The sequence below is a fragment of the Drosophila yakuba genome, chromosome 3L, assembly GCF_016746365.2.
Source record: "Drosophila yakuba strain Tai18E2 chromosome 3L, Prin_Dyak_Tai18E2_2.1, whole genome shotgun sequence".
NCBI lineage: Eukaryota > Metazoa > Arthropoda > Insecta > Diptera > Drosophilidae > Drosophila > Drosophila yakuba.
This window is the reverse complement of record NC_052529.2, coordinates 18,690,121-18,703,413: the sequence shown is the minus strand read 5'-3', so window position 1 is coordinate 18,703,413 and position 13,293 is coordinate 18,690,121. Positions and strand designations below refer to the sequence as shown.

At 39.8% G+C, this 13,293-nt stretch overlaps 1 protein-coding gene and 1 long non-coding RNA gene across 29 annotated transcripts in view; one reads left to right on the top strand and one right to left on the bottom strand.

The window, feature by feature from the left end:
- Positions 1 to 11,578, bottom strand: part of LOC6534567 (protein phosphatase 1 regulatory subunit 12C) — a 30,357-nt gene extending 18,779 nt beyond the window's left edge. For 9 of the 27 annotated variants that reach the window (XM_039374745.2, XM_039374744.1, XM_039374761.1 and 6 more), the window contains exons 1-4: positions 11,388 to 11,577; positions 9,965 to 10,530; positions 913 to 1,025; positions 293 to 847 (exon numbers count right to left, since the gene is read on the bottom strand). In XM_039374745.2, coding sequence (XP_039230679.1) covers positions 293 to 847; positions 913 to 1,025; positions 9,965 to 10,219 — 923 coding nt within the window. In that variant the 5' untranslated portion in view covers positions 10,220 to 10,530; positions 11,388 to 11,577. Of the gene's footprint in view, positions 1 to 292; positions 848 to 912; positions 1,026 to 9,964; positions 10,531 to 11,363 lie in introns of all 27 variants that reach the window. The other 18 variants (XR_005561309.1, XR_006245209.1, XM_039374738.1 and 15 more) reach the window with 6 other exon arrangements.
- On the top strand, positions 1,022 to 8,453 carry LOC120321603. 2 transcript variants are annotated; one of them, XR_005561311.1, is made up of 3 exons: positions 1,022 to 7,782; positions 7,850 to 7,919; positions 7,982 to 8,453. It is a non-coding gene; the product is annotated as an uncharacterized LOC120321603 (long non-coding RNA). The 2 variants fall into 2 exon arrangements; XR_005561310.1 differs by having other exon boundaries at positions 7,847 to 7,919.
- Positions 11,579 to 13,293: the final 1,715 nt, after the last annotated feature.

The window sequence follows — 13,293 nt, the reverse complement described above, 5'->3', positions numbered from 1 at the left end:
GTTTGCAGGGCTTCAGATTATAACAACATAATTTAACAAAAGCAAAAACTTATCAAGAACTTCAATTTTTTTTAATATTTTTGTATAATATGCGTAATTTTCATTGAAATAATATTAAGATACGTGATTCACCAAAATTTCTATACTTTAAAATTCCTCCTTTTGAATTTGTTTCAATTTAAAAAACAACAACATGCTTTTCGCTTTACAATATTTGTCAACTCTTTAAGCTAAAGAATCCCTTATTTTGTTTCCATTAAAAAAAATTTTTATAATTTTATAATTCCTTCACCTTATTTGACTAGATGGTCGCCGCTTGTTGCGTTTGTTGGCCCGCAGTTCTTCCAGGAATTTGACTATTTTGCGATCGGCCACATCGATGCATGACTGCCCGGCATAGTTTCTGATATCCATGTCGGCCAGTGACTCCACGAGCATCTCGGCCGTCTCCCGCTGACCCCAATGCGATGCCGCGTGCAGTGGCGTCCAGCCATCGTTATCCTGGCGATCCACATTGCCACGTCCAGCCAGGAGCAGGCCCAGAACTTTCGTATAACCCTTTGCGGCGGCTACGTGGAGGGCTGTGGCTCCCGTTTTCGGGTGCGGTCTATCCACCTCGGCGGCATCGCTTCTCAGCCACTTTTTGGCATCGTTCAGCATCGCCTGCTCCTCGGCCTTTCGAGCCTCATCCACATTGATGTTCAGCTCCTGCACCATCTTCTCCATGTAGTCAATCATGGCCATGTGCTGCACATCGATGGCCAAATCCAAGGCCAGATCGCCATCGCTGTTCACAGCGGCCACATCAGCGCCGTTTTCCACCAAATACCGAGCTATGCTCACAAATCTAGGAAAATTGATTAAGCACAAAATTAGTATTAAAAACTGATTGGAATTTGGACAAGAACTCACCCGCAGGAGGCAGTGGCGTGCAGGGGCGTCCAGCCCTCGTTATCCTGGCGGTTTATGTCGGCACCTCGCTCCACCAGAAACTCCACCATGTCCAGATTGTCGTCTATGCACGCCTGTAAAATTTGCAAAATGAGTATCCGATTTAGAAAGCGTTATGGGAGTTTTTTCACAAAAGATATCAGGCAATTTTAACATCTTTATATATTTAGCTAACTTTGAGTATTTATAATTAGAGCATAAAACTATAAGCAAAATGAAATCCACAAGCCCTAGCAGCTAAGACCTTCTGCACGTCTAGGGTGACAATGATATTTACAGTGCATGAGAGATAATAATTTTGTTGAAAGATTGAATGAAAGACACCTGTTCTATGTAGGGAAAGGGAAGTACAGTTAATTATGACGTGTTTAAAGTCTATCACTGAATTTTTGGCAAGAATTTTTGGCAAGAATTTTTGGCATATGTTGGGGAAGGATTTGTCCATGTAGTGGTGGCATCTTTAGGTGTTTTGTCGACATTTTCATTGCTAATATGCCATTGTGACTGGGGTTCCAGATTAGTTAAGTTTTTGGAAAGTGTTTAGAAACAAGGTTTCTTATGCTATTAAAAACTTTATTCACATGAGTTTGTATAACAACGAAAAAAGGTGTCATGGTTAACTCACTTAGGTATTTACATGGCTTTATATGACGATATAACAATTAGCTTACATATCATTTCTACGGTTCATTTTTGTGATCATTGCAATGTTTATAATTTTCAATAAATTAAGAAAAAATGAACTGCATAATTCCGGCAATAAGCAAATCATATTTTCTGGTGAGTGTGCTCAAGTAAATTTTCTCACAAAATACAAACGTCTATCTGCTATAAATTACTCATCTTTTGGATGAGACTTCCCCATTGTATTCCAAATTGAAAGGTCGAAACCATAAACATGAATCCTTGAAAGCGTTCTACTTTGCCAAACGAAATGTACTCATATTTATTTAAATTTTTATGGCCAGAAAAACAATTCGATTTCCCGAGCAGAGTCGTAAATGCAGTGCATCAAAAGTTGAATCAACTTTCGTAGAAGAGATTCGCCTGGCAGCTCGCCTCGATTTGCTTTTATAAGAGCTAGTAAATGATTTAAAAATTTTGTGTTTATCTTGCTAAAACGCGAAAGTAAACAGCCAGAAGGCAAACGCCAAAGCGGAGCGTATCCAGCATGGTTCGGTTGTTTATGCGGATTTCCGCTGAACCCGCCTAGACATCTCTTCATTTGGCTGGATGGTTGGATGGCACATGCACGCCACCGAACGACGATGATATCATCGTCCGCGACTCCGGCGCTTCTTTGGGGCCGCTGCTATCTGGGAACCAGCGAAGAACAACCCAGCCCAGCCCAACCCAATCCAACCCCACAACAATGGCGGGGCGTCGCGAGTGGAGTTGTCGTCTCCACTCGCGCCGTAGTTGCAAATGCCGATAAGCATTCTTTGGCGCAAAAGCAACAGCTCGTCGAAAGAAAAGAAAGTAAAGGAACAGGCCCACAACAAAAGGCGCTAACTCTACTCTATCAATGCACAGCCCAAAAAATCGAACCGAGTCACATTCCAATTGTATATTGTATGGGCTCTTATCTGCGCGATATTCATTCAGCACGGCTTATTTTATTGGCATATTTTTGGAAGCAAGCTAATAGCTAGTTTGCTTATCAAAGTTTTCAACGGCAGAACACAAGCGACATAGTTAACTCAAAAAGTCGACGGTCTGCCTTTGCTGGATTATATTCACGGCAACACAAACTACCTACAAGCCATTTGTAAACGATTTTTTAAACAGCCATAACTTATTCAACAATTACATTTAGTTTTAAAAAAGTTTAGTTTATTTCATGATTGTTACTGTCTCATATCATGTTTAAAGAACAAATATTATATTATTAGTGTTTCCGATGCTAATTCTTCTTTTTTTTATTTTCCAGTGTATTCCCCCCACCTCCCCTCTCGCATTTGATAACAGAGCCCGTTTGAGGAGGGGGCATTATACAAATCAAATGACCGATTCTCGCCTGTGTCTCTCTATCGTTCTCTCCTCTTTCCCTAACGCGGCATATGTTAATTCAAATTTTTTACTGGCCGAGCTTCAAAGTGACTTCTTTGCCGTTGCTTTTAGAATCCAAAAGCAATTTCCATTTCGCAGTAAAACGCATAAAAAAACAAAAGCAGAAGAAGGCTAGAAAGAGCGAGCGAGACGACGCCGGGTGGGCCACACAATTTGTAAATCTGGAACGCAGCCAATTAATTAATTATGAACAATTTTGATAAGCTGACCGACCGACCGGCAGGAAAAAGGGGTTTTGCGAAGAGACAACGCCCACGCGTGACCATCCGCAAATCAAGTTGACGACAATGTCCAATGGCATTTTGTGGTATGCAAACATTTTTGACACGAGCTATTCCATCAGCGAAATTCCCTCGATTCCCCAGACTTTGGGCCTTAATGTCAGCAGAGCAACGGATTCTACGCTATTTCCATTTGCATGGCCAACCCGAAAAGCGGTGAAAAACGCGAAAAGAAGAAAAAACAAATGCATGCTAAGTTTAGCCTTTTGTTTTGGCACGCCATTGAGCGGCATTTTCAGCCGTTGCACGCCAAATGTTATTCACCTCGCCGCATTACGTATACGCCGCGTAGCAGACCCCAGCTGCAGCCAGAAGCCAACAGCGACTTGTTGAGACGGCTTTCAGACTCTAGGCCGCCAGCTTAACGTGGCTCATTACGCGGCAGTTTGCCAGGCGCCAAGCTCCATTTCGCCCCCGCTTTCCCAACCATCAATGCACATAATTCTGGCTTATAACTCAATAGCCTGAATAATTCCTTTGATGAAGAAGCAGGCTGAAGAGTTCCACGGAAAACCCTGCTTCAGAGGTAAGGCTTGGGGATTTCAGGTTAACTAGTGGGCTATTAGATATTCAAGGCATAACTGATTAAGTTAGAGATGAACTTTGGAAAGACAAACAAAGCTTTGATAACGAACTTTACTGCAAGCTTAAACTAAGCCCTGGTAATGAGATATCCCTTTGAAATTTGTGCTTGATTGTTTGTTGAACTGCTAAATCGTGAAATATTTAATCATACATAATTATTTATTCAATACAACGAATATTTTACATGGTTTTCTTTTCATGATTTTTCCTGCTCCCGGCTAAATTTGTAGCTCTTTGTTTCATTTCGATAACAAGAACAATAATTGACCAATTCATTGTATTTTAAAATACGTTTTAAGAAACATTCCTCGGCACTCATTGACCTGCCGCCTTAGTATACAATTATTCGGGAAAAAGCAATTGTGCATATATTATAATTGAAATGCCAAAATAGGCGAGCCAACCGCTTGAGTTCAATAAATTACAAATTTGGATTAGCGCCACAAGATAAAAGCGCGAAGAACAGACATAAAACATATGATATATGTACAATATGCACACATATATAAAGTATATATACCTAAACGTGCCTATATCCCACCGATTTCGAGGCAGTTGCTCTGTGTGAAATGTTCTAAAATATTGCAGAGCCTTTAAACATTTCGATCGTATCTATTTCTCTTATTTTTTCTAGGCGAAAAGTTCTCATGTGGCTCAATACCATTTCGCCACTAAAATGCTTGGCATATTTTTGCCAAATTGTATAACGATTTATACAGCGCCGTTTGAGTAGGCGCTTTTGGTCAGCAAATTGTTTCCGACTTTCAATATATTTTTATTTCTCACTTTTTTCCACTAGGCCAGGTGGGACCAGTCAACTGGAAGTGTGAAAAATAATGAACACAAGCTATTCCAGAATGAAAAATAAACAAACCGAAAGAAAATCCAAACGGAAACCAGAATCTAGGCAATTTCCTTATGATTCCCATAATTTATGGTGTACTTGCGAAATGACATTGTAATTATTAAATTTAAGAAAACAAACGGATATTAACTCTTATGTAGAATGAAATCAAACTTAGAAATAAATTTTACAAAGCTTGTCCTTGCTTTTAAAAAATCGTATCTTTTCAATGTTTATTTACCCAAGATTTCAAGTGTGAATAAGCTGATATGATAATCAGTATTCACAGTATTTCACAGTATAAACTTTCACCTGTGCAGTTTTCGATTCTACGAAGTTTTCGTTGATAAAAAATATATAGTTCTAAAATACGCTAGAAATCGTAAATGAGTAATACAAATTCTAAGAACTATCTAAATGATTTGTATATGGAAAACATTTCCTGCTGGGAAATATTAGAAGTTAGTACAATTTGAAAAATGTTTCCAGGAACAAATATAACAATACTTCCATTAAACACGTATAGAATTAAACATATTTTTCCGCCGAACTATTTCTGAACTCATGTCGTCATGGGTTGGCAAAAATAATCGTATTTTTCGTATAGTTCCCGCTGGTTTCGGTTGGTTTATCCATAAAACAGCAGATTTCAAATCGTGTGTGTGCGGCGCGTGCGAGCCAAATGTACATATAATAATTATAATAATCGGGCAGCGGCAGAATTGGCAACCAGAAATGATGGAAAATAAAAGATTGGATAGGCCCAAGTCGAAGGAACTCGGTTGTAAAACGAAGCATTTTTAATGGCATACATTTCGCGTCTGGCTATGGCTAGAAATGGTATTATGCAACGCACACACATCACATACTGACAGCAGAAACAGATACAGATACAAATGCGAGATGCGGACTGCGGACTGCAGACATCACATCAAATTGTATCTGGCATAGAGCGAATTTTCATTTTGATCATTCGCATTCGTTTGTTATTTTGGGTGTAAAGCACGAAACGAGAAATAAATCAAATCAAGTGTAGCGACCGCATCCATTTATATACAACCAAAACCAAACAGATACATCCAGAGAGATCATTCTTGAGGATATTCGATTTGTTGTATCTGTGAGTCTGTATTCTATATTCCGTAGTCTGTAGTCTGTAGCTGTGCGTTTCAACAGCTGTCCGTCCCGTCAGTCCGTCGAGAACCGGGCCAAGGTTAGAAAACACGTCAATAAAGCGCGTTAGCCGACAGCAACAAATCTACCAGCGCTCATGCTGTGTGTATTTCTCATTTTGGATTTGGGAAAACTCACGCAACTTTTCCCAACTCCCCAAACACACCGATCCGCTCGCTCCGCCGATCAGGACTCGTCATCCATCCGCGACTCACGATCGTCATGTCAGCAGATCGGCAATTGTTACGATTATTATGCACTCAGCACTGACTATAGCTCAATTTAGCAGAAGTCTTGACAGAATAATTTCTTAATTTATGCGGCGCCAGTTGGCCTGCCCCTGTTCCCCTTTCCCCCACCCTACAGAAATCGAAATATATCAATTGCTAATTGGCAGAACTGTATGTATATAAATCAATTCTTAATTTGAGCAAATCATTGATAGAGGCTGATTAATGAAGAAACACAGATTCGCACTCAGGGGACCAAAACCTGATTAGATGTTTAAAAGAGTTTCTAGTATATAGATGGGTAAATTAGGCAAAACGATAGTTTTATTCACAAAAGAACCATAAAATAAGTATAGTTTTTTGATTTGCTCTTAATAGTTTCCCTTCAGAACTACAAAATGATTCATTTGATTATAATTAACGCACTAAAACCAAATACATATTGCCGTAAAGCCCACGTATTTCCAAAAGTTCTTATTTTAGCACTCACATCTAATTCATGTGAACTGGTGTGGGCCTTGAAATACAATTATATAAAATATATTTCGAATAAAAAGCGCCACACTATCCTTGAACTGTATTTAAATGTAGATTTCTGAGTCTGAACGAACGCCTGTAAACAGCCGTAATTTATTGCCATTTCTTTGATCATTTCCCACTTGTCCCCCAGCGAGTTTGAACGTCATTGCACGCAGCCAGCTTGTAGGCCACATGAAAATCAAAGTCAGCCAGCGGCATGGATACACGGTCACTTGCAACAGCCTCCTCCCCAACATCCCCATCCCCTCCATCCTCGCGTTCCTATCTTCCTCTCCATCAGTCAACATCATTCATATGAAGACCAAGGTAGCGGCGGTACACAGTGGAACTGGTGGCCGCCTGTGATTTCCTAAATATTTTATGTACTTTAGAACTAGGTTTCTCACTTCTGATTAAGTTCTATCGCGACCCAGCAGTTCATTCCCTACACTTGTTTATCAAGTGAATGTTGATGTTGACGCAATACACATTACAATCTCACTCGCGTGCATAACAAGTATTTATCACTAAGTTCAAAGTTTATGTTCATTTCATTATACATTTTCAATAATTCATGATTTAATAGTTCCGGCGATTTTCAGACATTAATTTGCATATCCGCTGGAATGAGTTATGTTAAACTAATAAATACTTCTTCGCATACTCATAAATGTTTAATTAACACAAAGATAAATCTTTATTGTTAATGTATATTATCAGTTAAAGTTCGTTCGCTTTGATGCTCAAATCCAAAATTTATGTTAATTATTTTTTCTAAATACTCAGTTGTGTATCAAATGTTTAATATTACTTGACAACCGATTAGTTGAGGCGACAGAAGAATGCCCCCTGCCAGAGAATACATTTTGGAACCATTTCCATGGGACTTGAAACCACTGTGGCCCATCCTGTCCGCAGCCGTCGTGTCGCATGCCATTGAAAATGTGGTGCAGGTGTGGTGCTGTCGTTGTCAATGCTCATGAATGGAAGGCCCAAACGTAGAAAACACTCACCTGCATGGGTATATGTGAATGCGAATGTGACTGTGAAGTTGGTGCGGCATGGGCCAAAGGAAAGCGACTAGGCAGAGAAAGGGCGGGGGAGGACTTTTGCAGCTATTAGAGGACTTGTAAGTGCAGGCGATAAGATAATTATTTTAATAAATGCAATCGAAATTCTGCTTTGCGGTCTAGCAGAAACGACAACGGCAAGTGAAGCAAATAGCCGCAGGTTGCGGCCGCACTTGCACCGCAAACAATGTGGCAGGTAATTCAAAACGTTTGCACTGTTCCCATTGTTATTATTATTTATTATTGTGCTGCTCGTAGCCGCTGTTGCTGTAATTACAGTGCACTCCCAGACAGTGAAGCCTCTCCGTAATGCCCGCCCATCCCGCACTCGGCAAATTAGCATCTGGTTAACAAGTGCGCCGCGGTTAAACGGTGAAAATCTACGACTCTTCGCTGGCGCAGCATAATTAGAATCAATTATATCGAATTGGAGCAGAGCAGAGCGCACAGTGAGTGCAAGATGGGTGTGGACAGGCGGCACTCTTGGAAATAATCTTAGGAATTTGATTGGGAATCTCAGAGGAAACCATTTCGGCGATACGTATTTCATTTTTAAATTTACAACGTGGTAGTTATTACCATATGAAATTTGAGAGTACAGTGGTGCCCATCTTGCACTAAGAAATTTGCATAAAAATGGGAAAATTCTCGAGGCTAATTTGTTTTAATAAGTAATCAAAAACCCAAATAATTTTTGTGTTCCTCCAACACAAGTTAATATCATTTGAAGTTTTTTTAAATATCTTTATTTGTTCTTTCTACTGATTCGTATTAATTAATTATCTTGAATATTATAACAGTCAAAGGAATATGTATCCTGAATTTCATCACGTGTATAAACAATAAATAGAATATCCATGATAATAACAGAAAATTGCAGTCTTAACAGTTGGTTTTATATCATTTCCGTGCCAGCAAAGTATCATGAAATTCCAATTCTTCGACATCGCACAAAATTGAGTTAAACAAATGGGAGGAAAACTGAAAATGATTTTGCGAAAATCTTTGGGCTTTCAATATGTAAACGCGCTTTTGTGTGTATGGGTTTTGTATGTTTTCTTGGCTGTTAAAAATAGAACATTTTGTATTTTTCTTATTTAATGCTTTTGGCCGTTTGCCTTTTGCGTGTGGTTGTTGTTGCTGCTGCTTTTGGTTTTGCCGTTCTGGCCATTCGACTTGTAAATCGTCGGCTTGCATTAGCCATGTATTTGCTGTATTTGTTAATATTCGAAATTCGAATTGTTGCGGCGGCGGTGTTGAAACCGCAGAAAGAGCACGAAATACCTAACAACAATTATGGTCGAGCGTCTAGCGATCGGCGCTGCACAGTGGGCCTAAAAAGACGGATCATTCTTGACCTTGAGTGGATATCCTTTGACTGAACAATAATAACATCGTTGTATTTCCATATTGCATTATTTCCCTTCCTCGTTTTAGTTTTGTAAAAAAATACTCACAGAAGAGGTTAAATCATTAAATTTGTTGAAAATGCTGTTTTATATTAAACATCTCTTGGTCTTCATTATCATTAATTAAACAAACATTTATAGGATTTAAGCAACTTCAATAAGATTAACATAACATTCTTAATATTAAATAGTAACTAGTTAATTCTTTCGTTTCTTTTAATATATTCTTGTAGATCTTTGATAATTTGGATCCGTGACCCCTTGGAATTCGACCCACCGTGCGATCCACGTCAGCACCACAGTTGGACGCAACGCAACAGTGTCGAAACTGCAGCACCCTGCGCCCGTTCCACCCCACCCCCACCCGCATTGCATCCCTCACCCCCTCGCCCGGTCGCGTGATCGCAGTTGCGGCAAACTGACGCAACGCCTAGCTCCCTTCTATAGGGAAATCAATCCGTAATGCAAGGGGATGCAGTGTGAATATGCATACATTAATTAACTGGACATTGCACCTGATGCAAATCCACCCCTGATAGAATGCCTAATACTAATAAGATAAATACTAGACAAATGACTAGTTGAACAAAAATAAAAGCATGAGATAGATGTTTATACCCAATACGTGGATAATAATTCGTAACCGATGTCGAATTTGACTTTTAACTAAGAAAGACGAGATGAAACTCTTCTATACAAATAAAAAAGTTAAAGAGTATTCTCCTTCACTTTAGTTATAAATCCTTACTAGATTGAAACGCACCCTATAAGGCTATTTCGAAGCAGGAAATAATAAAGTATAAGCCAGGTAAGCGAATACTGGCAGACTCACCTGGTGCAGGGCGGTGAGTCCATCGACGTTGGCGGTGTTGATGTCGGCGCCCTGGTCGAGCAGCTGGACGACCTCGTCCTTGTCGCCGGAGAGGCAGGCGGCGAGGAAGACGCAGCCGGAGCTGAACTTGATCCTGCGCCCGTGCTCGTGGCGGGGGGTGGGGGCGGCGCGGTTGGTGTCCGACTCCTCCCAGCGCTTCAGCTGCTCGGCGCGCTTCATCATCGCCGAGTTGTTGCGCGCGTCCAGCGAGGACATCCTGGAAGATCCTTCTTGGCCAGACGGACGATCCTTCAGATAATCCTGCTACTTGCTGCAGAGCAGGCGCTCTGTGAGATCGCTCGACTGCTCCAGATGTGTGTAGTTGTATGTATGTGGCGCTGTTGGACCGCTGCTGTGTCTTACTGTTGTTGCTATTATTGCTTTATTGCGCTTTTGTTTGCAGTGGGAATTGGGTTTTGATTTTGCACTATTTATAGAAAATGCTTCACACTTTCGATTTTCGATCACAACTACACTTTTGCTGTTTGTACTACTACTGCTGCTGCTGCTTCTTCTTCTCCTGCTTGCTGATTATTATTATTTTACGATTTTTCTATTTTCTTTGCGTGTGTGTGTGTGTGTGCGTGCGTGTGCGTTCGCTTTATCAGCCAACTTCTTGGCGTTTTCTTCTCACTCACTCACACAATGCCGCAATCGGTTGCGCTCTTCCTCTCACTCGCTCTCCCGCAAAACAATGCTATTTGTTGTTGTTTAACGCGCACCTTTGTTGTTGCATTCAATGGAAATTACACAAGAGAAGGCGAAAATAGGACGAAAAGTAAGTAGTTAACAGGGGAAATTAATATTTTGCAACTGCTTTATTTTGAGCTTCCAGCTGCCGGGCTACATAGTGTTAAGCAAACACATTTTCATATCAATTGAAAACACTTGCGGGCATTTTCACAGCCGCTTGTTTTTTTTACACTTTGTTTATCATTCTTCCTTTCGCGCTCTCTCTCTCTCTCTCTCTCTCAGACACACTCACACACACCCATGCAGTTAGGGCCTGCATACGGAGAGCGCGAATGGCTGGGGCTGCATGTGTATGTGTTACCAATTTGACATAAATTCAACAGCCGCTACGCTGACGTCGCGAGTAAATAGAACGAAAATGGAAGCGGCGTATTTTTTCACGCGCTGAAATGCGATGATTTTATGTAATTTGGCTTGCTAGCGGAATTGCACAAAAGTCCTTGCAAATGCTCGTGTAATTATGTAAAGGCATTTTTACATCGCCCCACATTTTACATTCCACTCCACACACACAATCTCACTCGCCTCGCACACAGACGCCACACACACGTATGCCGCACACGCACGTAGAGAAAAATGGATTGCAGTAGAAACTTTTCACACACACCGAAAGACCAAGCGAAAAACGCACCTTTCCCGCGAAATTCCCAGAACTTTTAGTGCTCTCTGGACTTTAATAGCTGCAGGACTCTCCGCTGGGGCGCTCCTCGTCCGCGAGGCACTGGTATTTCACTTTATTTTGCATATTTTCGCTGGCGTTCAAATCGAATTTCATCCGCACGAAGTTCACAGACCAAAATTTTTTGACGATGTGAATCGGAGGGCAGTGCGTGGTATATTCCCGACTTGCATCGACTGGTCACACTTACGGTTCGCCGCTCACAGAATTGTAGATGGCGTGTTTGTTATGTTAATACTAAGCGTAGCTGTTATGGACCGATATTTTTTTTTAAACGATGTCAATGAAACTTTAAATCATTTATATTTTTAAATACTCGCCACTATTCGCCCTATTATCCCATTTTTCTTCTCGCTCATTTCTTAAATCTTTAACTTTACTTTTAGCTTAAAAAAGTTGTAAGCGTCGTTTTGCCTAGCATCAGGCGATAGCCATCGATATTTTCATAGATGTGCGAGTTCTGTGTTACTTTCTAACCATTTATTTAATTATTTTTTAATTCTTTATTTATAGAATGTAAGATATAATAAAGAATTCGATACGTTATAGGGCGGAATGTGTTTTTTCTTAAGTTAAACAAAACAAATCTATCAATATTAATATAAACTTTTTAGTGTATGAATATTTTGAACTGTGCTCACCTAATTTAGTTTCGATTTTAATACATTTTTAGATTTTTGGCATGCAATATTTAAGGGCTTTATGGGCACCAGTAATGATTATTTGTTCATCAAAGCGTGGGAAATGCTTTTGAATAGGGATCGACGTAGCAAGTATGATGTTTATAAGCAAACTATTTGATACTTAAAATAGATAGAGTTTTGTAGCGGACAACATAACTAAATAGACTGACACCCTGAATATAGAAATAGCATTGGAACAGAAGAACACAGCAGAAGCAATTTACTTTTATAGCCAAGAAATGCGGTTGTTGAAATGCTAATTATAAAAAATAAATCAGCAATAACAACGGCTTTACTTTTGTATTCCAAACTATGAACAGATTTCGCGGTTCTTCAACTGAAATCTCGATCAATGATCTTTTAAGATGGTATTTTTTAAAAGCTCTGGGTTTTTCTGAACACGACAGGCGAAGAACAAGTTGAGATTAAATTTAAAAAATATATATTTCTAACCTGTTGTTAAAAATATGCTTTTTAAAAAGGTCAACCGAAACAACAAGAACCTATATTATTCTGAAATAATTTATCTTGTTAACAACAAAAAAGAGAGGGGAACAAAATTAGCAAATTGCGCTCAGCTTTTGGCTTTTATTGGGAACTTAAGATTAACTCAAGAAGAAGAAATGTCAGTTAGCCGCTAATTCCGATGAATTGAAATGAACTCTGTTTTTGCGCTGTTACAGTAGCAGCTTCTACAGACCTCTGCTGTATTTTCCGTCTTTAACTCATTAATTTTACATGTCTTGTAATTCAACATTTCCATCCCGATTTCTAAGCAGTTTTATTCGATAAACAGTGGATGAAAACTTCGCTAAGGGTCTAACATAGACTTGAACCAACTGCGACAACGTATCGACATCGGCCGTCCGCCTATCGATATAGCAGATCGCCAAGTACCTTCAAAAGTGTGACCCCATATAGCATTTATTTCAAACCAGGGCAGCGTGCACTTCCTTACAGTTGTTAATTTTTTGAAATTTTAAATATTCAGCAATATAAAAAGCTTCGCAAAATAGTTATTATTTCCCACAAAAAGTTAAAAGAACACATCGCAGCTTTTAAGATAGAGAGCTGAAAATAGCGAACAAGAGAGCGGACAACCCACCCCCTAAAATAATTGCGCATCGCTTGGGCGGCAAAAAACTATTTCGGCCGTTCCGCCCCGCTAGTTCTCT